Here is a 26,934-nt window from a genome sequence, read left to right as displayed (position 1 = left end):
ATGAGCAGACTACACGGTATGTCCTACGAGTACCTGCTAAAGGATCTGGGAATGTTTAGCTTACAAAAAGGCTTAGGCTAGTTTCACACTAGCGTTACCGGGCGCAGCACAGGGCCGCTAAGCTCCGCCCCTCCAGTCAGCTCCTCCTATGACCGCATGACGCTGCATGCGATCAGCGTACTCTATATTTGGCATTGGATACGCTGGCCGTGCGCTGGTACACTTTTGCCGGCGCATCCGCCCTTTTGGAGCTACGCCGACGTGCACCAAACGCACTGTGTTGCATTTTTGTGTGCTCGGCGCAGCGCCAAAAGGGCGGATGCGCCGCCAAAAGTGTACCAGCACATCGCCAGCGTACCCAACACTAAATATAGGGTACGCTGATCGCATGCAGCGTCATGCGATCATAGGAGGAGCTGACCGGAGGGGACGCAGCTTAGCGGCGGTCGTCCGCTGCGCCCGGTAACACTAGTGTGAAACTAGCCTAAGAGGAAACTTATTAGCTGTCTGCAAGGGATGTCACAGTGTAGAAGGATCATCCTTATTCTCATTTGCACATGGAAACACAAGAAGAAATGGAATGAAACTGAAAGGGAGTAGATAAAGATTAGATATTAGAAAAAACATTTAGAGTTAAGGTACTGTCACACTTAGCGATGTACCAGCGATCCCGACCAGCGATATGACGCGGTCAGGATCGCTGGTACATCGCTAAATGGTCGCTAGTGAGCTGCCACACAGGCAGATCTCACCAGCGACAACGCTGGGGACGGGGTCGCTACTTACCTGTCACACTAGGCGATCCTGCGTCCTCCCACCCGGCTCAACGCTCGTCGCTCGTCTCTCCACAGGAAGCACCGCAGGAAGCTGACGATGAGAAACAGTCCTGGACGTTCTCATGCGATCAGCGATTACCAGCGGGGGAGCGGGTCGTAGGTAAGTATCAGACACAGCGTTGTCGCTAGCAATATCGCTATAACGTCACAAGTTATAGTGATATTGCTAGCGATATCGCTTAGTGTGACAGTACCTTTAGGCTGAGATCAATGAGTGGAAAAGGCTGCCACGGGAGGTGGAGAGTTCTCCTTCAATGGAAGTCTTCAAAAAGAGGCTGGACAGACATCTGTCTAAGATGGTTTAGTGAATCCTGCATTGAGCTGGGGGTCGAACACGATGACCCTGGAGGTCCCTTCCAAATCTACCACTCTATGAAATATATATAGGAGTCCTAAAACTTCCAAAAATGTCTCAGTCTAATTCTATTTGGAAACAAGAAAAGTTATTAACAAAGTAAATTGTTTTTATGTGGGCGGAATTTTTTTTTATTTTTCCTGAAAAATTCTATATATATTTCATCTTTACACAAGACCTGAAAGTGTCCAGTTTTTATTCATATTTTATTCTCACTGCTACCCCGAATATTGTTTGGTCCACTATATGTTTATAGAGATATGAGACTTTTTATTTAAGATTTTTACAAGGTCATATGGCTCACAGGGTAATAATGCAGAACAGTCTAAAGACACACCCCAGAGGATCCTGTGAACCACACCCCCTTGAAAAGACCATAAAATATAGCACTAAACAAAATGACCCATATCTCTGTGCTCAGAATTTAAAAAAAAAAAAAAAAAAAATCTAGACTATCATGAGCAAATACTGGACACTATTGACCTGGTGACAGGTGATATGTAAGGGAAAGTCATGGAAACAAGGAGTTCTGGCGTTCTGGTGACAGGTCCTTTTCAAAAAACGGATCACATGCGGAGAAAATAAGCATACCTCTCTCTTGCAATTGCAAATAGATCATCATCGTCATCAAACAGATTAGATTTCGTCCCGCTCTTCTCTTCTTTTTTGGGCTTTATTGGACCATCAGTATCCTTTTTTCTTTTCTCAGTTGGTTTTATGCTGGCAGACTGAGCAACAGGATCCTGTAAAAAACAAAGTATGGTCGAATGAGAGTCTGAAATCTTTACTCTGCTCATGCATTTTTTTCTCCTTGCCAAATGGCCCATTTTTTGACTGGTGGTCATTGTAGGTCTTGTTACAGTGGCATGTAAACGTTTGGGCACCCCTGGTCAAAATTACTGTTATTGTGAACAGTTAAACAAGTTGAAGATGCAATAATCTCTAAAAGGACTCAAGTTAAAGATGATACATTTCCTTTGAATTTTAGGCAAAAAAAGAATGGATTTTTGGTTCTTAATTCTAATTCTTTTTTTGAATCAGATCTTTTTTATTAAACATTCAGGAATCAATACAGAAAGAATATGACATCTTATATAGCTAGTAAAAATTACATTGAGAGCAGATATTATTTAAAGGGTAAAACTCTTCCTGTGTAAGAATAAATAAAAAGAAGAAATCTCAAAACACAGATATTTGCATAAAATTGAGCCTATAAACAACATGGCTCCACAAATAAACAAAAATCAAAATTATACATCAGTGCCTCATTTCAGCGGGAAAACCATCCCCGCCAGCCGCGCCACTCCGCATCATATTTCGCCCCCCCCCCCCCGCCCCCCACGGATATCAGGTCCAATCCACCCCAGCCCCCTCCCACCGCGCCACTCAAAATCTACTTCGCCACAAAGGGCACTAGACTTTATTTTCACCCCCCAAGCATCCCCTCATCGCAAGCACAACAGCAACTGGTCCAACATCGCATCCCGTACCAGTGCGCCCGAGGGGAGACCCGGTGACTCCATCCATGGCTGCCAAATTTTGTAAAACTTTCTTAATGCATTTCTTTTTAAATAAGCCCCCCTTTCCAATCTGATGACATTATTTAGTTTATTTTTAAGCTCTGACAATGTTGGTGGCATAGGATCCAACCAATGATATGCAAGTATCTTTCTTGCCTGATACAGGATGCGTGCTATTCCCAGGGCCACTGCAGAGTCCGGGTCAACCCCCTCCTCCCACAAATTCAACAAACATAGACGAGGTGACGGTCGTATTGTGATATGGTATACTTGGGCTATGAGTCCCAGGGTCTGCCTCCAGAAATCCCCAATGTGCCCGCACTCCCACATAACATGCATCAAGTGGGCATCATCCTGCCCACACCTAACACATTGTGTATTGGGCCTAAGTCCCATTTTAAATAATAAGCTGGGTGTTTTATATACCCTGTGAATGAGATATATTTGCGAAAGCCGCTGGCACTCAGAAACCGCCATTTTAGGGACCTGTTCTAGAATATCGGACCACTGGTCCTCCGTCAGGGGGCCAACGTCCCGTTCCCACTTATTCTCAGCAGCAGTCAGTGGATATATCTCCAGATGGGCAGGCAATAATCTTTTATATAATTCAGAGATAAGTCCCCTAGAAGACTCAGATGTAAGTAGCATATGTAGTGTTTGATTATGTGTCACTATCACCGGATTTGTCCTTCTCTGTTTTTCCAATGCATGTCTTAGCTGTAAGTACTGATAAAAGAAGACGTGCGGGAGGTGAAATTCTGTTCTCAATTGTTCAAAACTCTTAGGAGTATTATTTTGCAAAATTTGTGACACCAGATAAATCCCTTTATCTTCCCATCTTCCGAACCCCACCAGCTTTTTGATCTCTTGCAAATCCGGATTTCGCCACAATGGCCACAATTCCGTAGGCCCATTTATCTTCAAAAGAGACTTACCCCTATCCCACACCTTGAAAATCATAGCCAACGTGGGGTATCGTGCCCCATTTATCTGCCGTCTTCCCACCTCCAACCGGCACCCTGGATATTTCCATACCGATCCTTCCTTCACAATATCACCACCATTGTCACACGCCCCGTCTCTACCCCAACCCTTAAGATGTTGCATCTGGGAGGCTATAAAGTATATGAATGGGTTTGGCACCGCCAATCCTCCCTCCTCCTTCCCTCGCTGCAGTATCTCCAAGCGAATCCTAGCCTGTTTTTTCTTCCAAATTAATTCCCGGAATAATGTATTTATTTTTGCAAAAAAGTCCCTACAGATCCACACCGGAGAATTATGTATCAAATATAATAATTGTGGCATCATTACCATTTTGATTAAGTTAGATCTACCAATATTCGACAACGGCAGGCGACACCAAGTATGTACTTTTGCTCTAAATCGCTGCAACAGGGGCTCCAGATTCAGAGCCCGAAAATCCTTCGGGGCAGGACTAACAATTATACCCAGATACTTAAACCTCCGAACTACAGGGACCGGTATCTGCAAATCTGAGAAATCCGCCGGGAGAGGGTCTATCGGCATTAAAGCTGATTTGGACCAATTAATCCGAAGACCAGACCTCAGCCCAAATTCTCGAATGACCTCCATTGCTGGCAAAATCGAGGAATGTACCTTATCTAAATATAGAAGTAAATCATCCGCGTACAATGATATCCTCAACTCCACAGTTCCACATCTGAATCCCATTATTTCTCTGGACTTCCGAATTGCAACTGCCAATGGCTCCACCGCAGTAGCAAATAGCAAGGGCGAGAGCGGGCACCCCTGTCTAGTACCTCTCCCAAGAGGAAAAGACTCAGAGACCCTGCCATTAGCCCCAACCTTCGCCACCGGCGAGCCATACAACAGCCTCACCCAATTTATAAATCTGTGTCCCAAGCCCATTTTCCGATGTACCGCCCACAAAAAACCCCACTCCAAACTATCGAATGCCTTAGCGGCGTCTAAGGACAAAATTGCTCTTCCCCCCAACTCCCCAGAACTATGTTGAATCCCCAAGTATAATTTCCTAAGGTTCATAGATGTGGCTCTGCCTGGGATAAATCCCGTCTGATCCTTCTGTATAACAGATGAGATAACTCGGGACATCCTATTGGCGAGTACCTTGGCCAATAATTTAACATCTGTTGATAATAGGGAAATCGGGCGATATGAATCCGGAACCTCTGGATCCTTTCCGGACTTTAATATTAAAACTATCAAAGCTTCCCTCATAGATGGCGGGAGGACCCTCTGCCTTTCAGCCTCTTCAAATACCTTAAGTAGCTTAGGTAGCAGTAAGGGTGCATAGGTTTTGTAAAACTCGACAGGCAGGCCATCCATTCCTGGAGCCTTTTCATTTTGCATCTGACCAAGCGCCTCCTCCAACTCCTCCAACAGGATGTCCCGATCCAATGAATCCCTATCGCTATCAGCCAATGCAGGGAGAGAGATAGCATCCAGGTACTGCTCAATCTCAGTCTCCGTGAGACTGCAATCTGATGTGTATAGTCGCATACAATACCTCCTTATCTCACTCACTATGTCCGCACTGTCTGTCACAGGACCACCCGAGTCCGTTTTTAGCCTATTGATATATGAAGATCCGTCCTGTGCTCTAATGACCGTGGCCAATAAATGTCCTACTCCCTCCCCCTCTATAAAATATTTTTGTTTGAGGAAATAACGTTTATTTGCTGCCGCCGACATGAGGTTTTCCCTGAGCGACCCCTGTGCCTTCTCCAAAGCTTTTTTAATTTCCTCTGTCGGGTTGAGTATCACCGCAGCCTCCGCAACAGACACCTCCTGGATCAGACTCTGGGTGTAGCGTCTATTTTGGCTTTTCCGTGTGCATATTTCTCTAAAGGGCTGTCACATTGTAGAAGGATCAACTTTATTCTCATTTGCACAAGGAAAGACTAGAAGCAATGGGATGAAGCTGAATGGGAGGAGACACAGATTAGATATTAGAAAAAACTTTTTGACAGTTAGAGTGATCAATGAGTGGAACAGGCTGCCACGAGAAGTGGTGAGTTCTCCTTCAATGGAAGTCTTCAAACAGAGGCTGGACAGACATCTAACTGGGATGATTTAGCGAATCCTGCTTTGAGCAGGGGGTTGGACCAGATGGCCCAGGAGGTCCCTTCCAACTCTACGATTCTATGATTCTATAATATATAAGCCCCTGACATAGGCTTTCATGGAATCCCAGACTATGTGTGATGATGCAGAGTACTCATTAAGTTGAAAATATTCTAGAATGGCATCATGCAAAGATCCCCCTATAAGCTGGATCCAGAAGGGATTAAGCTTCCAGATAGGTCTAGATAGGGTGAGGGGGTGTCCCCATGAAAGTGTGACATGTAGCGGCGAGTGATCAGATACACTTCTAGGCAGGTAGGCCACCCCTCGTACATATGGGGTCATGAGTGTATTCCCAATGGCCAGGTCTATCCGTGACATAGCGTGGTGGGAGCTAGAGTAGCAGGAAAACTGTCTGGCTGTGGGGTTTTGGACACGCCAAAGATCTACCATACCCAGCTCCACTAACGTTCTAGCAAATGAGGTTGAGGCTGCATCTTCTGATATGTTTCCCGAATGCAACTTATCCAAATAGGGATGCAAATATGTATTAAAATCTCCTATTAGAAGAGTCGGCGCAGGGGGAAAGGAACCCAAAATAGACAAGATTCTTTTTACTGGTTCGACTGAATAGGGCGGGGGGATGTATATGGCAACCAAAATAAATTGTATACCGTATAACGTGCAAAGCAAACATACAAATCTGCCCCCAGGGTCAACCACTGATTTAGTACATGAGAAGGGGATGGACCTGTGCACCAGCACACTGACACCCCGCGCATGGGTCGAGTACGTGGAATGATATTCATGTGAAACCCATCCCTTTCTTAGCCAATGAATATTATCTTTCACCATGTGGGTCTCAGACATACACAGGATAGCCGGGAGAAATTTCTGCATATTAGTAAATATAGCACATCTCTTATTTGCATCCCCGAGCCCCCTAACATTCCACGCTACAATATTAAGTGATATCGCCATAAGAGCAGACTAAAAAATGAGAAATCGGAACATACTCCACTCCCGAGGGAGAGAGGCAATCTCCACCATCCCTCAGTACAATGAATTGGGTGACACGGCTGACGCACATCACATCCCACAGAACAATTAGGGAATACAACAACAAACGAAAAAAACAAAGGAGGGAGAGGGAGCACTGCACACCAGTGCACAGCGCCCCTACCCCCAAACACAAGTGTAACTTGCACATTTCTCTCAAATAGAGAGAATCAGGGCTAGAAAACTCGCCCAGAGTCAACGCAGGGAGAAGGGTCCACAGCTTGTCACTGTAACGAGTGTCCACAGCAATCCGGTCAGCTCCCACCCTGAATCCGAAATGGAATGAACAGTAGTAATTATACCAGCATAGCGTCCTAGACAAAAAGGAGTAACAACACCTGGTGGCGAAAAAAGGGAGAACTTCAAGTATTCTTCCTCCTCATGGACCTCTCATTAATATCCAGCCAGGACAGCGCCATTCCCGCCGTATCAAAAAAGTGCATTTCTCCATTCACATCAATCCGCAGTCTAGCAGGGTACATCATGGAATATGTCACCTGTAAGTCACGTAGGCGTTTTTTAATCTCAATAAATTGCGCCCTTTTACGCTGCACCTCCAGGGAAAAATCAGGGAAAATGGAGACTTTCCTCCCATTAATAGCAAGTTCCTTAATGTCTCTGGATCTGCGCAGGATAGCATCTCTATCTTTAAAGTGTAGGAGCTTGAGCAAGATGGGACGCGGGGGTGCTCCCGGCGGGGGGGCACGCGTAGGGACCCTGTGTGCTCTCTCAATAGTAAAGAATGGGGACAAAACATCTTTACCAAAGGTGTCCATTAGCCATTTTTCAAAAAAGCCAAGTGAGTCAGTCCCCTCCGTCCTCTCCGGAACCCCCACCAGTCGCAGATTACTTCTACGGGAGCGGTTCTCTAAATCATCCACCTTGTTCAGCAGTATTGTAATATTTTGCGTGGCTTTTCCCAGCTCCCGTGTTATTGGTGGCAATTTATCCTCCGTCGCACCAACACGCTCCTCCAGTTCCCCCACCCTGGCAGTCACCCCCCGCAGCTCTTGTTTAATACAGGCCATGTCCTTGGTGACAATCTCCATTTGATTACTTAGAGTGGCCAGTGTGGTATTGCAGGAGTTAATTGCTGCGAGGATTTCTCCCAGCGTGGGCTCAGCAGTCACAGACTCCGGCTGCTCCCCATCCCCCACTCCTTCCTCCTCCAGCACAGGCCCCTGTGTCTGCACGTGTCGGGCTGAAGGGGGGCCCAGTTTACTCACTGTTCCCTCCCTGGAGAGATGATCCTCCAGCTCCATGCTGCAGCCAGCGTCTGCCTCAGTCTGTGCACTGGACGATCGAGCAGCAGCAGGAGGCACCCTTGCATATCGTTCCAGCAGCTCCCATCGCTCCACTACCGGCCGACTTGTTGTTTGCTGGCGCCATCCTGGATGTAGCAGAGGCGCGCCCCGGCGTCTCCTTATCTTTTTTACTGCTGCGGTTCGACATGGCCCAAGGATCCTCCGCTGTCTAAACGCCCAGGGAGATATTGCAGCCCTCCAGGTCAGTGGGACTCGTCAGCAGTGCCGGTAATCAGGATTTATTGTCGGATCCGGGCAGCGGATTTTTGGTTCTTACCGTAAAATCTCTTTCTTGGAGCCTTCATTGGGGGACACAGAATACCATGGGTGTATGCTGCTGCTGCTGCTAGGAGGCTGACACTATGCAAAACAAGAAAATTAGCTCCTCCCCGGCAGTATACACCCACCGACAGGCACTAGGCACCTCAGTTGGTGAAAAAGCAGTAGGAGAAGCAACGAAACCACTCTAAACATATGTACCAACCCAACAAGGGACTCAAAGACCCAACACGGTACAATTTAAACAGGGAGGGTGCTGTGTCCCCCAATGAAGGCTCCAAGAAAGAGATTTTACGGTAAGAACCAAAAATCCATCTTTCTTTATCGCCTTATTGGCGGACACAGAATACCATGGGACGTTCCAAAGCAGTCCCAAGGGCGGGAACAGCAATAAGGAACGAAAGAACAGGAAGGGCTTAGGTCGGCTGGTGCGCCACCGCCGCCTGCAGAACCTTCCTACCAACAACTGCATCAGACGAGGCCAGGGTATGAACCCTGTAGAACCTTGCAAAGGTGTGCAAGGACGACCAGGTAGCGGCCCTGCAAATTTGTAGGCCCGAGGCCTGGTGACGACCGGCCCACGACGCCGCCACGTCTCAGGTGGCGTTAGCTCTCACTCCCGGAGGGGGCCGTTTTTCCTGTAGCCGGTACGCTTCCAGAATGGTAGAACGAATCTAGCGAGCGATCGTGGATTTGGATGCCGGAAGCCCTTTCCGGCGACCTTCATAGATGACCAGCAAAGAATCGGACTGACGAAATGAAGAGGTCCTGGCGAGATAGACAAGCAAGGCTCTAACTACGTCCAGTTTGTGGAGACTTCTCAAGAGGGTGAGAAGGAGGAGGACAAAAAGGTAGAAGAACGATATCCTCGTTGATGTGGAAAGAGGACACCACCTTCGGAAGAAAGGCAGGAACGGGCCTGAGGACGACCTTATCTTGATGGAGGACCAGGTAAGGGGAACGACATGACAGTGCCGCCAGCTCAGAAACTCTTCTGATGGACGTAATGGCAATCAAGGTGGTTACCTTCCATGAGAGAAGGGACAACGGAATGTCCTGGATAGGCTCGAACGGCGCCTTTTGAAGAGCGCCAAGGACGAGATTGAGATCCCACGGGTCTATCGGTGAATGATGAGGAGGAGCCACGTGGGCGACCCCTTCGAGAAAAGTCTTAACCTGCGCCAAGGAAGCGAGCTCTCTTTGGAAGAGGTTAGACAAAGCGGAAACCTGGCCCTTGAGGTTACTGAGAGAGAGACCCGAATCTAAGCCAGACTGGAGAAAACCCAGTATGGACGGAATGGAAAAGGATATTGGAAAGACTTTCTTATCGTCGCACCAACGGAAAAAAGCCTTCCAGTACCTGTGGTAGATGCGGGAAGAGGCTGGCTTTCTGGCTCTGATCATAGTCTGAATAACCTGGTTGGACAGACCTGATTCTTTCAGGATCGCGGCCTCAACGGCCATGCCGTTAAACTCAGAGACTGAGAATTCTTGTGGTAAAGGGGGCCTTGCGAGAGAAGCCTCCAGGGAACGTCTGCGAGCATGTTCAACAGCTCCGCGTACCAAGGACGTCTTGGCCAGTCTGGCGCCACTAGAATCACTGGTACGCCTACCGATTTTATCTTTCTGACCACTCGTGGGATCAAGGCAAGAGGCGGAAACAGATAAGGAAGTTGGAACTGGGATCACGGAATCACTAGGGCGTCGCAAGCTACGGCTAGCGGGTCCCTGGACCTGGCCACGAAGCGCGGAACTTTGTGGTTCATCCGAGATGCCATGAGATCGACATCCGGAAAGCCCCAGCGCTGGCATATCTGATCGAAGACCGTGGGATGAAGAGCCCATTTGCCTGATGCTAGGCCTTGACGACTCAAAGTCGGCTGCCCAGTTTTCCACCCCTGGAATGTGAACGGCGGAGATTGCCGGAACGTAACGTTCTGCCCAGTGCAGTATCTTGGCCACTTCTGACATAACTTGCTAGCTGCGAGTGCCCCCCTGGTGGTTTATGTACGCCACAGCCGTGGCGTTGTCCGACTGAATGCGGATCGGCTTGCCGACGAGGAGAGACTGCCATTGAAGAAGGGCCAGGGAGATTGCTCTGATCTTCAGAAGATTGATAGGAAGATGAGCTTCCTGTGGACTCCAGCGTCCTTGGGCCGTTTTCTGATGGAACACCGCTCTCCATCCGAGAAGGCTGGCATCGGTGGTGATGACTTGCCACTGGAAAGGGAGAAAAGACCTCCCTTGTAGAACTGACGCTGGCATTGCCCACCAAGTCAGGGATTGCCTCACTCTGAGAGGGAGGAGAATGGGACGGTCCAAAGACAGCGTGGTCTTGTCCCAGGCTGAAACAAGGGACAGCTGGAGGGGGCGAAGATGAAATTGTGCAAAGGGCACTGCTTCCATGGAAGCTACCATCTTCCCCAGAACCTTCATGCAGAACCGAAGGGGAATGGGAGTTGGCCGTTTTAGGATTCTGATGCCTTTGGAAAGAGCCGCAAATTTGTCCCTTGGAAGAAACACCCGGGCTAGGTTCGTGTCGAATACCATGCCTAGAAAGGTCAGACGCTGAGTGGGAATTAGAATGGACTTCTCTTTGCTGACTATCCATCCCAGGCGGCGGAGAGTATCCAGGGTTATCTGAAGACTCTGAAGGCAGTCTTGTCGGGACGAGCCCTTGATCAAGAGATCATCCAGGTAAGGGATGATGAGGATCCCCCTGGAGCGAAGGATGGCCATGACAGTCGCCATTACCTTCGTGAAAACACGGGGAGCGGAGGCTAGGCCGAAGGGAAGCGCCGTGAACTGGTAGTGATCTTTCTGAATCGCAAATCGAAGATATTTCTGATGTTGCACACAAACAGGAAGGTGCAGATAGGCATCCCGTATGTCCACAGAGCATAGGAATTCCCCGGGTTCCATTGAGGCTATCACCGACCGACCAAAGGGACTCCATTTTTAAATGAAGAATCTTCACGTGGCGATTGAGCAACTTGAGGTCCAAGATCGGACGAAGGGAGCTGTCCTTCTTCGGGACTACGAAGAGATTTGAGTAGAACCCTGAAAACCGTTCGTTTGGGGGAACGGGAACAATCACTCCGGCGGAAAGTAGGGAGGAAACGGCCTGAAAGAACCCTGGAATGTGGGACCGCTGTTTTGGTGGTCGAGACAGGAAAAAACGTCTGTTCGGGAGGGAAGCGAATTCGATCTTGTATCCGGATGCGACGATTTCCCTGATCCAAGCGTCGTCAAGAGAGAGCCAAGCATCCACGAAAAAGGAAAGTCTGCCTCCCACCCTGGAAGAAACTGCAGGTGGGGGTGACCCGTCACTTAGAGTAAAACCTGCCGGAACTGGCGCCTGAAGATCTGGAGTATTGTCCTCTAGATCTCCAGCGAGGAGCGGGTTTGTAAGAAGGTTTTTTTTTCTGCTCCCGCTCCCTGGTGGTGGACTGACTATCTTGCTGGGCAGATCTTTCCGCCTGGAATGGCCGAAAACCCTTTCTGTTGAAAAAAAAACGTTATGGTCGAGACTGAGGGCGAGAGGTGCTTTTACCACCCGTGGCATCGGAGATTATCTGATCCAGCTTGGCTCTGAAGAGCCTAGAGCCATGGAATGGAAGATTAGTAAGCGACTTTTTTGAAGTAGTATCCGCATTCCATGACTTTAGCCAAAGGACTCGGCGTATAGCTACTATGTTGCTGTTAGCCCTTGCTACGCAGCCGGCCGCGTCCAATGAGGCGGCTAAAAGATATTTTACCGCATGGTTACTCTGATCCGCTAGATCTGCCAACTCGTCTTGAGGAGCTGTCGCTAAGACGCCCCTGCGAAGAATTTTTGCCCAAGCGGAAATGACTTTCGCCTCCCAGGCGGATGCGAAAATAGGGCAGAGGGAGGCGCCGGATGCCTCAAAGATAGACTTAGCCAGAGATTCAATCTGCCTGTCAGTAGGATCTTTGAGCGATGCCCCAACTGGAAGGGATAGAACCGTTTTTGGAGGCTATCCGGGAAACTGGGGGATCCACTTTGTGAGCAGGACTGCATCAAAGGGGTACAGCACGTCTAAGTACTTGCGGACTGAGAAACGTTGCTCCGGGCGCTCCCAGTGTTTGGACAAGGTAGTATCGAACTCTTTGTGATTGGGAAAGGTTCGAGATGGAGGCCTTGCTCGTTTAAAGAGAACAGAGCATTCCTGAGGGGGAGCCTTATCTTGCTTAATTTTAAGGGTTTGGAAGATAGCCGAAATGAGACTATCAACCATGTCCCGTGTTTTAGAAACGCTGTCTGCTTCTGAACTAGATCCCGATTGAGAGTCATCGCCAGACTTAAGGTCGTCATCCGAGGAAGGAGAAGGGAGCCTGGGAGAAGTAGAAGGACCCTGCGAGCTAGAGGACGGAGTAGATAAGGCTCGCTTCCTAGAACTCCTGCCCTGTCTGTCTCTCTGAAGGTCGCGGTCAAGTGCGGACGACTCACCCTGAGAGGCGGTCGGAGCACAGGTGGCTGTAGATAGCTAAGGTAATCGTTCTAAGACCTGGACCAGCGACTGAGAAACTTTTGTCAAGTCAGATACTGACTGAGACATTACAACGGCCCACTCCGGGGGCGGGGGTGGAGTGTCCACAGGCAGGGACTCGGTGTGCTCCTGAGATGCAGACATAGTTGGACTGCAGGACGGGCAGAAGGGGGACGACTGACCCGATGCCCACTTTTTACCGCGCGCACAGGCGTAATGGGTAGCGGTGGACCTGAAGCAGAGATCCCCTGAAGGGTTGGGCATAAGAGAACTGCGCTGAATGGCTGAAGGAATTAGGGAAGAACTGCCGAGGAGAGCTAATTCCAGCCTCAGAGCAGAGCCTACCGAGATTCAGGCAAGCAGCAGAAACGCCAAAGTGTCCCCCAAGCAGCGCAGGAAGAGGAGTGAAAACCCAGGAAATGCTTGATGATGGAAGTTGGGGCGGAGCGATTGGATAAGAGCAGCGGGGGGGGGGGGGGGGGGGGGCGAGGAGGAGGGCTGGCAAGGCCAAAGAGAAAGGAGCCCTGTGATGGGCTAGAAAAAGCGCGACAGAAAGCGCGCTCAGAAGGAAGAGGGAGGCGAAGGTGAAAGTGAAATTGACGTCGCCACAGCCCCATGCCTGATACCTCAGGACAATAAAAAAAGCCGCTATTAAGGTATCTATGCCCGCAGATTTCTTGAAATCCCTGCCTAGGCTGTGTGCTGTGCCCCCCTGAATATAGAAAGGGAGGCGCGCGCTGATGAGAGCGGTGCGGCAGGCAGGGGAGAGAGGCGGGAGATTCAAATGCCGATGGGTTCTCTGTAACACTGTGGGGGCTGGAGGGATCGTACAGACACATACCTGACGTCCCTGAAGAGGATGATCACAGGGGCCCACGAGCATAAGGCAAGCCGCTGGGAAATGTCCTCTGTACCCGCATCCTGCAGAAGACGGCATTAACCTCTTGTTGGCGAGGAGAATCTTGCGATCGCCGTCATCCTCTCAGCCCTGTCCCGAGAGAGGGGTGAGGAGGGGGATTTGGCAAAGACCAGCCACCTGTCCACAACCCATAGCACCACAAAGTGATAGGGAAAAAGTCCTGCCAGCGGTACTGAGAGTTGCGATGTGGGATCAGCCACACTGCTCGCTCAGCCGCCTGATATGGGAAAGCAGGGTGAAACTTACACCCTGTTTCCCGACTTGAATCTGAAAAACAAAAGACAAAGAATTAAAACGTTCTACTAGAAAACCTAAGGGAAAAAACTGCGGATCTGGAGAGATCCCGGTCCGCCTCCTACAGACACTAAGCACAAACTGAGGTGCCTAGTGCCTGTCGGTGGGTGTATACTGCCGGGGAGGAGCTAATTTTCTTATTTTGCATAGTGTCAGCCTTCTAGCAGCAGCAGCATACACCCATGGTATTCTGTGTCCCCCAATAAGGCGATAAAGAAAATACTCTTATACTCTTATCTTTTACATTTTAAATATTACAAAAAAAGAAAATAGGCCGATGCAAAAGTTTCCACACCCTGCATGGTTAGTAGCCCTCCCTTTTGAAAGTACCACAGCTTGTAAACACTTCTTGTAGCCAGCCAAGATTTGAAAGACTACTGGCTGGCTACACATTGTTTACAAGCTGTGATACTTCCAAAAGGGAGTGCTACTAGGTATTAACCATACAAGGTGCCCAAACATTTGTATCTTCCCACTTTCCTTTTTGTAATTTTTAAAATGTAAAAGATGAAAATATATATACACACACACACATATATTTTCCTCCATTTGTCCTTGGAAAATTCTTCCAGTTGTGTGAGCTTCCGGAAATTTCATTGAATAAATTCTTCCCTCTACCTGTGAAATGTTCCCCATGCCATTGGCTGCAACACAATCCCAAAGCCACCCCCATGCTTAATGGTTGGCGAGATGTTTCCCTTAAATTCTGTGCCCTTTTTTCTCCACGCACACTTTTGATCATTGTGGCAAAGAGTTCTAATTTTTAACCTCATCGGTACTCAATACTTATTTCCAAATTGCATCAGGCTTGTTTAGATGTTCTTTTGCATACTTCTGACGCTGAATTTTATGGTGAGGATGCAGGAGAGATATACAGGGGTTGGACAAAATAATGGAAACACCTGGAAACATCAACAAAAGTTAGTTTAATATGGTGTAGGTCCACCTTTGGCAATGATTACAGCCTCAATTATCCGAGGTATGGATTCATACAAGGTGTGAATTGATTCCAAAGGAATTTTAGCCCATTCTTCAGTTAAAACACACTCCAGTTCTTTGAGCGACAATGGCGGTGGAAATCGACGTCTAACTTGAATCTCTAAAATCGACCATAAATGCTCAATAATGTTGAGGTCTGGGGATTGTGGGGGCCAGATGAGATGCTCAACTTCATTACAATGTTCCTCGTGCCATTCTTTAACGATTCTAGCTGTATGAATTGGTGCATTTTGATCCTGAAAGATGGCGTTCCCCTCCGGGAACAGTGCTTGAACCATAGGATGCACTTGGTCGCTCAAAATGCCTAAATAATCGCGGCTGTTAATTCTTCCATGAAGGAATATCATTGGCCCAGCGGATCTCCACGAAGTCGCACCCCCGATCATCACAGAACCTCCACCATGTTTTACGGTTGGGAGAAGGCAGTCTGGATGGAATGCTTCTTTCGGCTGTCTCCAAACGTACACTCGGCCAGAGGTCGGAAATAGGGTAAACGATGATTCGTCTGAGAATATCACATGTCACCATTGCTCGAGGGACCAATTCTGGAGGTTTCTACACCACTCTAAACATTTGTCATTGAGAGCAGCGGTTTTCAAATTGAAGCTCTTCCATGGAATCCAGATTTGTGCAGCTCCCGACGAACATTTTTCGTGGAAACTGGGTTCTGTAGATGTTCATTGAGCTCAGCAGTGATTTTCGGAGCCGTGGTCCTGCGATCCTCTCTCACAATTCGCTTTAGAGTCCAACAGTCTCTCTCAGTCAACTTTGACTTTTGGCCCGACCTGTGCTTAGCTGCGGACATTTTTACTTCTCTTTCAAACACAGTCATTACTTTGGAGACAGTACCTCTTGACACGCCAAGCATTTGGGCACTTTCTGTTACACTAGCGCCTGCCATACGAGCACCAACAATTTGGCCTCTAGAGAGGTCTGCCATTGGTATCAGGTTTTCATCAATGTTCTTACAATTCTGCAAAACAAACAGTTAATTTACATACACATATCACAAATAATCAACTACTATATATATATATATATATATATATATATATATATATATATATATATATATATATTTATTTATTTATTTATAGGCCTTTTAGGGATCATTTCATTTTCAACTTGCTTTGCTGTTTACAATACCAGTGATTTTCACAAAGGGTGCCCAAACTTTTACATGCTACTGTATGTGATAACATTTTGCTAGCTTTATCCACTTGACCACAATCCGGACCTTGTAAAATAATGGTCTCTTTTCTTGACAAATGAAATGTAATAGTTTTACATCTGCAAGGAAAAAATAATCAACGAGTAAATGAGACATCATTATCCTCATTCACTTTGCTGACATCAGGAAACCATTCAGTTTTTGTGACAAATCTGTGCAGAAAAAACGCAACAATTCTGCAAAATGTTCACAAGTCCTCAAGGGGTTTTACCATGAAGATAGTACATTTTAATCAAAAGATGTTGGAATAATAATAAGGTCCACAATTGGATGTGTTAAAAGAAATGTTCCTGTGCTAAGATAATCTTATAAATGTGCCCCTGCTCTCTGTACTGCATAATGGTCGTGTGACTGCACAGCTGCTCCAGTTCATGGTCAGCACATACCACAGCTCCAGGCACAGTATAAGTCACTTATGATAAGCGAGTATACAGACGATGCAGCAGGGGCTGGCAGCTCCTGCTTTCTGAGGTATCACATTTCCCCAGATGTGGTACCTTTTATTTAGTCCTATTTTGTATGGTCTTTACCAAGTGGGCATAGCTCATAGGATTTTCTTGTAGTCTGTATTTAGGCAGCTCTGCATTATTACCCTGTGAGCCACGCCCCCTTAGAAAAACAAATTTACTGCAAATAAAAAAGGCCCATAACTTTGGAAATGTATAGCGGATTAAAACAACAAAAACACCACACATTACTCAGGGGATCAATCTAGGAATAAAAAAAAACAAACAAAAAAAAAAAACCAAACAACTGGCTGCTTTTGACCTTGTTACAGTTTCTCTTTAAAGGGGTTGTTCACTGTTAATATAACCCCTTCTGAATCTCCATGTTTTCCCCTTGTAAAATAATAACACCTATACTCTGTTGACACAGGCTCTCCCATGTGCTCGTGTGCTATTGTTATAGCACGCAAACACTCTCCCCTCCTATGGACGTAATTGACTTCCGGAGAAAGTGAAAGCAGTCACAGCTCTCACCTCCTCTGGATGTCTGGATTTGTCCAAAAGAGGAGAAATGAAGCCAGAACAGATTGGCCGCAGAGATCACGTGACAACGTCACACAAGTCACGGGAGACCCAGTGCCAACACCCCTGGAACGGCACCAGCACCGGAGGGAAGTATCGATGTTATTTTACTGGAGGAAACATAGGGATTCAGAAGGAGTTGCCTGAGTAGTGGACAATCCCTTTGAGGTTGTAGTATAAAAGGTACGTATCTATATGGTGCTTAGGTACCCGATTTTAATTTTTTCTCAACATTTAGAATATGATCTTACTAAATCAAACATGCAGAAGCTAAAACTAGCGGCACAGCAGTTAAACTTATAAAAATTGGACAATTAATCAAAATTATTACCTCCTCGTCACTACTAAACAGCCCTGATTTTGGAGTCTTCACTTCTGCAGGCACAGCAGATTTTGGTACTGGCTTTGAGGCAGCATTTGAAACCTTTTTTTCAGGTACTGAACCAAAAAAATCCTGCACAAAAAAAAGTAATAATTTACTAGTTGAACTTAACAGGCAAGAAAAAGATCTGGCAGTTTCGTTTTTTGCTTCCTACTAATAAGCTGAAAGGAGTTCACTTGAGGTCATCAGGAAAGATTCTGAGCAAGAGCCGGCCTTCTTTGATTCTGCCTCATACATGGCTGCTGCCTTCATAGTAGGCAGAGAATGTTCTGTATTTTTAGACTAAAAATGAACATGAAAACTTTTAAACAAATGAGAATAATCAAAGGACTTCTAACGTCTTACATGGTCCCAAATAAAAATTACTGAGCTTCTAAGAATTAAGATCGAAAGCTGGTGTCAACATGAGCAAAAGTAACAAAATCATATAAAACCTCTCACATAATGGAGAGTGAAAGGAGAATGAATATCATGACCCTTATGTTTTAGACTCGTTCTCATATTTTTCCTAACAAGTTAACTTTTTGTAGACCCACAGGACCCCATTATAAGATTTAAAAATCTTATTTTCTACGTTGAAGGTGTCCTTAGCCTTTAAAGGGAATCTGTCAGCAGGTTTTTTTTTTTTACCTTATCAGACAGCAGCATTATGTAGGAAAAGAGACCCTGATTGTAATGATGTCTAATTTAGTTTACTGGGTGCAGCAGTTGACACAATCAGAGTTCTTAAGGCCCAGTCACACATAGCGATCTCGCTAGCGAGATCGCTGCTGAGTCACAAGTTTTGTGACACAACAGCGATCTCACCAGAAAGATCGCTGTGTGTGACAGCGATCAGCGACCGGCCCCCCTGCCGGTATCGCTGATCGCTGCAGGAAAACAGAGGACATTTCTTTGGTCGCTGGGCTACTGCTGGCCAGCACGCATCGCTGCGTGTGACCGGCGGGAGCCCAGCGATCAGCTAGTAACTAATGTACACATCGGGTATCCAAGGGACGTGCGTCCCTTGGATACCCGATGTGTATGTTAGTTACCAGCTGCCTGCATCAGCGCGCTGGTAACTAACAGAACACAGTCTGTGTGACAGCTCACCAGCGATCACATAGCGACTTACCAGCGATCCTGACACGTTGATATCGTTGTCGGGATTGCTGGTAAATCGTCATGTGTGACAGGGCCTTAAGATGTAAAATGCAGCAAAGCTGAGAAAGCTAATCCCGCCCACACCAGGCTATGTAAATTGTCTATTGACAGGGAGTTGCTTATCAGATTAGGGGGCGTGGCAGTCTAGCAGTGTGTGAGCTGTAGTCCAGGCAGTGATCAACATAATTGTACATAAACAAGAGCATACAGTGTCATAAGTGACATTTCTGAATTCAGTGTTTTAACCCCCACATCGCCCTGTCCTTAGATTAGACAGCAAAACTTGCTGACAGATTCACTTTAAATGTGTTTGAGTGTTGCTTATTCCCCAATTTAATAGGTAACTTGCTTTAATTTATAGAATTATTTGATATGCTCTTTATTGATTTGTTTAATACTTGCAAAAGTAATTTACTGCTACCTGTTGGATATAGCTACTGATTACTTGTCTAACTTTATTGCACTTCAGTTCCAATTTATACTTCTTAATTTAGGAATACTACCCCACTTCCCAATTAGGTATGAGATTTCGCTGACCCACTGCTCATGTTTTTCATCATGCCCAATTTTATTACCCATTTATATGAATTTTGAAAATGGATTGCATTATTTGCACATATTTACACTATCTTTTGATTATTAGGTTTATTTAAAAAGGGGTTGAGTCAGTATTCCAATTAATTATGATAAAACAAGATTATGGGTGCTCACTCTAAAATCTTTTTTTCTTGGAGCCTTCATTAGAAGACACAGGAAACCATGATTGCATGCTGCGGCCACTAGGCAGAAAAAAAATTAGCTTGCTCCCTAGCAAGCAACACGCACTGACTGGAACCAATCTAATCAATTAGTAAAAAAGCAGTAGGAAGGAGAAACAGAGATAACATAAAACTTTAACCAACAATGACACAACTGAAAGCAGGTGCTGTGTTCCCCAATGAAGGCTCAGAGAAAAAGATTTTATGGCGAGTAACAAAATGTTTTCTCTATCGCTTCATTGGGGGACCCCAGGAAGCCATGGGACGTCCTAAAGCAGTCCCTAGGGTAGGAAAAACAGATACTCACAGATATAAGACCAGTCCACGGATGTAAGCAGAACCTTCCTGTCCAGGCTGGCATCAGCGAAGGCATAAGTGTAAACACTGTAGAATTTGGAAAAAGTATGGACCGAAGACGAGGTGACAGCCTAGTAGAGCTGCAAAGCAGAGGCCTTATTGTGAACTGCCCAGGAAGCCCCCACGTGTGGCAAGAGCAGTGACCACGAGTGGGGATGGTGTTCTCTTCATTTGGTACACTTCTAGGATGGTAGAATGAAGCCACAGGGACAATGGTAGCCTTAGAAGCAGAGAAAACTCTACGAGAAACTTCAGGAATTACAAAATGAGAAATCGAACCTCTGAAAGATGCTGTCCTGGAAATGGAGAGCTGCAAAGCTCCTACGAGATCCGTTCGGTGTAGACACTGCTCCAGAGGATGAGCGGGAGTTTGGAAGAAGGAAAAATTATGTCCTTATTGAGATAAAAAGAGGAAGCCACCTTCGGAAGAAAGGTTGGAACTGGACGTAGAACGACCTTGTTCTCATGGAACACAAGGAAAAGCAAACTATAGGGAAGAGCTGCAAGCTTGGAGACAAGTCTGAGGGAGGTGATCACTACAAGGAAGGAAACCTTCTAGGAGAGAAGGGAGAGAGAAATATTCAGAATTGGTTAAAAGGGTGCACCCTGAAGAACAAACAAGACCAAATTGAGATCCCATGGCTCTAGGACAGGCAGACAGGGAGGGATGGAGTGAGTCACTCCCTGCAGGAAAGTCCTTATTTGGGAGTAAGGCCAGGATCACACTACCATGTGTGATGCGAGAAACTCGCACGAGTCTTTTGCATAAATACCCGGCACTGCCGCCGACACTCAGGACTTGCGCTGCGGCTGCATGTATTTCTATGCAGCTGCGGCTCCGGTCCCGAGTGCCGGTGGCAGTGCCGGGTGTTGATGAGAGAGACTCGTGCAAGTTTCTAGCATCAGACATGGTAGGGTGACCCCGGCCTTAGAAGTCAATTTCTTGGGGCGAGAAAGGGCAGAGACCTGACCCTTTAGAGAGCTGAGAGACAGGCCACAATCCAGGCCTGACTACAGGAAAGCCAGTAAAAAGGCAAGAGAAATAGACAGTGAAGCAACTGGATTGGAAAGCCATTTTTTTTTTTTCATAGCACGTGACTAAAGTAAGATGGCTTATGTGGGAGAAAAAGGGATTTTGGGTTCTTACCGTAAAATCTCTTTCTTGGAGCCTTCATTGGGGGACACAGAATACCATGGGTGTATGCTGCTGCTGCTAGGAGGCTGACACTATGCAAAACAAGAAAATTAGCTCCTCCCCGGCAGTATACACCCACCGACAGGCACCAAGCACCTCAGTTGGTGAAAAAGCAGTAGGAGAAGCAACCAAAAACCATGAACATATGTACCAACCCAACATGGGACTCGAAGACCCAGCACGGTACAACTTAAACAGGGAGGGTGCTGTGTCCCCCAATGAAGGCTCCAAGAAAGAGATTTTACGGTAAGAACCCAAAATCCCTCTTTCTTTATCGCCTTATTGGGGGACACAGAATACCATGGGACGTTCCAAAGCAGTCCCGAGGGTGGGAACAGCAATAAAAGGAACGACAGAAGGAAGGGCTTAGGTCGGCCGGTGCGCAACCGCCGCCTGCAGAACCTTCCTACCAAGAGCTGCATCAGACGAGGCCTGGGTATGAACCCTGTAGAACCTCGCAAAGGTGTGCAAAGACGACCAGGTCGCGGCCCTGCAAAGTTGTGAAGCCGAAGCCTGGTGTCGCACAGCCCAAGAAGCCCGAACAGCCCGGGTGGAGTGGGCTTTCACTCCCGGAGGGGGCCGTTTCTCCTGAAGTCGATAGGCTTCCAGGATGGTAGACCGAATCCAGCGAACAACTGTGGATTTGGAGGCCGGAAGACCTTTCCGGCGACCCTCAGAAATGAGAAGCAGGGAATCAGATTGGTGAAAAGAAGCGGTCCTGGCAAGGTAAACACGCAAGGCTCTCACTACGTCCAGTTTGTGGAGCGACTTTTCCAGAGGATGAGCAGGCGCAGGACAAAACGAAGGAAAGACGATATCTTCGTTAATGTGAAAGGGAGATACCACTTTTGGAAGGAAGGAAGGAACTGGCCTGAGAACAACCTTATCTTGGTGGAGGATAAGGTACGGAGAACGACAGGATAAGGCCGCCATCTCAGAAACTCTCCTGATGGAAGTAATGGCGACTAGAAAAGACACCTGCCATGAAAGAAAAGACAGAGGGATGTCCTGGATTGGTTCGAACGGCGCCTTCTGGAGGGCGCCAAGAACAAGATTGAGATCCCATGGATCCATCGGAGAATGGTGAGGAGGAGCCACATGGGCAACTCCTTGGAGAAAAGTCTTCACTTGCGGTAAGGAAACTAGATTCTTCTGGAAGAGCATTGCCAGGGCAGACACCTGGCCTTTGAGAGTACTGAGGGATAGGCCCGCATCCAATCCAGATTGGAGGAAACGAAGAATGGATGGAATGGAGAATGACAGTGGAAGAACATCGTTATCATCGCTCCAACGGAAAAAGGCCTTCCAGTACCTATGGTAAATGCGGGAGGAAGCTGGCTTCCGAGCCTTGATCATGGTCTGAATGACCCGGCTGGAAAACCCTGAATCCTCCAGAATTGCGGCCTCAACGGCCATGCCGTTACACTCAGAGACTGAGAATTCTGGTGGTAAAGAGGGCCTAGCGAGAGAAGATCTGGACGGTCTGGAAGCCTCCAGGGGACGTCCACGAGCATGTTCACCAACTCCGCGTACCAAGGGCGTCTCGGCCAGTCTGGAGCCACTAGGATGACTGGGATGCCCTCTGACTTTATCTTTTTGACCACTCTTGGAATGAGGGCAAGGGGAGGAAACAGGTAAGGCAGCTGGAACTGGGACCACGGAATTACTAGGGCGTCGCAACCGACGGCTAGAGGATCCCTGGACCTGGCTACAAAGTGAGGAACTTTGTTGTTCATCAGAGATGCCATGAGATCGACGTCCGGGGTGCCCCAACGCTGGCATATCTGACTGAAGACTGTGGGATGAAGGGACCATTCGCCTGACGTTAGACCTTGGCGACTCAAGAAGTCAGCTGCCCAATTTTCCACCCCTGGAATGTGAACAGCGGAGATCGCCGGAACGTGACACTCTGCCCAGCGCAGTATCCTTGCCACTTCTGACATTACCTGCCTGCTTTGAGTACCGCCCTGGTGGTTTTTGTACGCCACAGCCGTGGCGTTGTCTGACTGAATGCGGACTGGTTTGCCTACGAGGAGATGCTGCCAACGAAGGAGAGCAAGGAGGATTGCCCTGATCTCCAGAAGGTTGATGGGCAGAAGAGTCTCCTAGGCGTTCCAGCGCCTTGGGCCGTTTTCTGATGGTAAACCGCCCCCCATCCTAGGAGACTGGCATCGGTGGTGATGACCTGCCACCGAAGCGGAAGAAAAGACCTTCCGCGGAGAACTGACGCCGGCAATGCCCACCAAGTCAGCGATTGTCTGACTCTGAGCGGAAGAAGAATGGGGCAGTCCAGAGAAAACGAGGTCTTGTCCCAGACTGACAGGAGGAACAGTTGGAGATGTGGAATTGTGCGAAGGGCACTGCTTCCATGGAAGCTATCATCTTCCCCAGGACCCTCATGCAGGACCGAAGGGACTTGATACTCGAGCGTTGTAGGGACTGGATCCCTTTGGAAAGGGTTGAAAACTTGTCCCTCGGTAGAAACACCCGGGCTAGATTCGTGTCGAACTCCATGCCCAAAAGGGTCAGACGTTGGGTAGGGCGCAGGATGGACTTCTCCTTGTTGACTATGCATCCGAGGCGGCTGAGGGCATCCAAGGTTATTCAAAGACTGTGAAGACAGTCTTGGCGGGACGAACCCTTGATCAGGAGATCGCCCAGGTAAGGAATGATAAGAATCCCTCTGGATCGAAGGATGGCCCTGACTGTTGCCATCACCTTCGTAAAGACACGGGGAGCGGAGGCTAGTCCAAAGGGGAGGGCCGTGAACTGATAGTGATTGTCCTGAATCGCAAAGCGGAGGTATCTCTGATGCCGCAGAGAAATGGGGATGTGGAGGTAGCCATCCTGTATGTCCACAGAGCAGAGAAACTCTCCGGATCTTCACGTGGCGATTGAGCAACTTGAGGTCCAAAATTGGACGAAGAGAGCCGTCCTTTTTCGGGACTACGAAGAGATTCGAGTAGAACCCTAAAAACCGTTCGTTTGCAGGAACGGGAACGATGACCCCTGCGGAAAGGAGGGAGGAGACGGCCTGAAGGAACCCTGGAATCTGTGATCGCTGTCTTGGAGATCGAGACAGAAAGAAGCGACTGGGGGAGAAGAAAACTCGATTTTGTATCCGGATGTGATGATTTCCCTGACCCAAGCGTCGTCGATAATGGATAATCATGCGTCTTTGAAAGAGGAAAGTCTGCCTCCCACCCTGGAAAGATTTCCAGGTGGGGGTGACCCGTCACTTAGATGAAAATCTGCAGGATCGGGAACCTGAGGACCTGGAGGGCTGACCTCTGGATCTCCAGCGGGGAGCTGGCTTATAAGAAGGCTTTCTCCGGTCTCTGGAAGCAGGATGCCGGTACTGCTGGGATGAACCTTCTGCGGGAGAGGAGGGGCGAAAGGACCTAAATGGCCGAGAAGCCTTCCTGTTAAAGAACCTCTTAGGGCGGGACTGGGGAAGGGAAATGCTCTTTCCACCGGTGGCATCCGAGACATTCCACGGTGGAATCGGTGGCATTCCACGACTTCAACCAAAGAATGCGGCGTATGGCTACTATGTTGCTGTTAGCTCCTGCTACGCACCCAGCTGTGTCCAAGGAGGCAGCCAAAAGGCATTTGCCCGCATGACTAAATTGGTCTGATAAATCCGCCAGCTCGTCCTGAGGAGCTGCTGCTGAAATGCGTTTGCGCAGAATCTTTGCCCAAGCCGAAATGACCTTCGCCACCCAAGCGGTGAACATAGGACAGAGGGAAGCGTCGAATGCCTCAAAAATTGACTTAGCCAACAACTATTTGCCTGTCTGTTGGATCTTTAAGAGAGGCTCCGTCCGGACGGGAAAGAACCGTCTTAGAGGAAATCCGAGAAACTGGTGGATCTACCTCGGGAGCTTTGGTTCATTTCGTGACTAGATCTGCATCGAAGGGATATAGTACATCTGAATACTTGCGGCCTGAAAAATGTTTCTCAGGATGTTGCCAGTGATTGGCTAAGGAAGTGATTAGGAAACTCTTTGTGATTAGGAAAGGTTCGAGATGGAGGCCTCGCTTTCTTAAAGGAAACAGGGCATTCCTGAGGGGGTGCCTTATCCTCCTTTATCTTGAGAGTTTGGAATATAGCCGATATGAGACTATCTACCATATCCCGAGTTCTAGCTATGTTGTCCGCTTCTGAGTCAGATCCAGATTGGGAATCATCGTCTGACCTAGGATCATCTGTTGAGGAAGGAGACAAAGAGCGTAGCCTGGGAGAAGCGGAGGGACCCTGCGAACTGGAAGAAGAGCCAGACAGGACCCGCTTCCTAGAGCCCCTACCCGGCTTGTCCGTCTGAGGGTCACGGTCAGGTGCTGGCGACTCACCGTGAGAGGCGGTCGGCGCACATGTGGCTGCAGATAGCTGGGGGAGATCAGAGACCGACTGAGACATCGCCACGGCCCACTCAGGGGGTGGGGTGCTCTCAACCCGGGGCTCGGAGTGCTCCTGAGGGGCAGACATTGAGGAAGGGCTGCAGGACGGACAGAAGGAAGACGACTGACCTGATACCCACTTCTTTTTACAGCGCGCGCAGGCGTAGTGAATAGCGATGGGTCCTAGAGCAGAGAGCCCCTGCAGGATTGGGCATATGTCAAAGGAGTAGAAACACTGCCTGATGTGGAACTGCGGAGGGGAGCTAATTCTAGCGTCAGCTAAAGCAGCGCCGAGCCTACCGAGGTTCAGATGCAGAAAAACCAGCGTTGTGTCCCCCAGGAAGAAATCTTGTGAAGAGAGAGGCAGGAAGAGACGCTAGCGGTGGGCGGGGCTTAATCGCCAAGCCCTGATTGGAAGAGGACCGAGGAGGGGGCACGGTAAATGTCCCACTGACAGGGCTGAAGTGAAAGCAGCCCTGTGATATGCTGTAAAAGTGCGCGAAGAAAGCGCGCGCAGGGAGAGGGGAGAAGCTTCCTTAACTTTTTTTATTTTATTTTTTTTTTTTAAACGAAACTGAAAAAGTGCTCCCTCTGCCCTCATGAGCGAAGTCACGCCCGGAGCAAAGAAACCACAGGGACAGGACCCACAGAGACCGGGAGGCCACAGGGATAGGAAAGTCACAGGGACAGGGCAGCCACCGGGTAGGATGCTGCCTGTGGAGGCCACCGCTGAACCCCCCGATGATAAGCGCGTCTAACAGCGCTTGGAGAAGGAAACTGTCTGGAAATTCAAAAAGGGTACTGATCCTGATAGCGTGGTGCAGGGCTGTATTTTAATACCGCGCAGTACTGGCTGTAACGCTGCAGGGCTGATGGTTCGGCTAGGGTCCATATTTGAGAGCGGGGCTAGAGGGGACATCTGGATCCGCTTACCTGACGTCCTTGAGGAGGATGACCGCAGGGGCCCACGATAGCCAGCAGGCCGCTGGGAGAAATGATCCTCAGTACCCACACTATGTCCGTATGGTGCAGAAGACGGCTCATGGTAGGGGAAACGTCACCGCTGGCGACCGCCGTCTTCCTCTCAGCCCTGTCCCGGGAGAGGGGTGAGGAGGGTACTCGGCTAGGACCGGCCACCGTTATAAGCCCATAGCACCCGAGGGTGATAGGGTAAGGTCCTGCCTGCGGTCCTGAGAGTTGCGATGTGGGCAATACCACATTGCTCGCTCAGCCGCATTAATAGGAAAAGCAGGATGAACTCACATCCCGTTTCCTGATGCTGTATCTGGAAAAGAAA

General features: G+C 48.2%; 1 protein-coding gene across 3 annotated transcripts in view; it reads right to left on the bottom strand.

Annotated features, from left to right (window-relative positions):
• Positions 1-26,934, bottom strand: part of LOC141098232 (WASH complex subunit 2-like) — a 125,927-nt gene that overhangs the window by 38,039 nt on the left and 60,954 nt on the right. For all 3 annotated transcript variants that reach the window (XM_073585837.1, XM_073585838.1, XM_073585840.1), the window contains exons 18-19: positions 17,733-17,855; positions 1,783-1,934 (exon numbers count right to left, since the gene is read on the bottom strand). In XM_073585837.1, the coding sequence (XP_073441938.1) occupies positions 1,783-1,934; positions 17,733-17,855 (275 nt within the window). The remainder of the gene's footprint in view (positions 1-1,782; positions 1,935-17,732; positions 17,856-26,934) is intronic.

Source organism: Dendrobates tinctorius, unplaced genomic scaffold, assembly GCF_039654945.1.
Source record: "Dendrobates tinctorius isolate UK_male_01 unplaced genomic scaffold, ASM3965494v1 ptg000089l, whole genome shotgun sequence".
Classification (NCBI taxonomy): domain Eukaryota; kingdom Metazoa; phylum Chordata; class Amphibia; order Anura; family Dendrobatidae; genus Dendrobates; species Dendrobates tinctorius.
The sequence above is the reverse complement of the archived record's forward strand: the minus strand, read 5'-3'. Positions and strand labels throughout refer to the sequence as shown.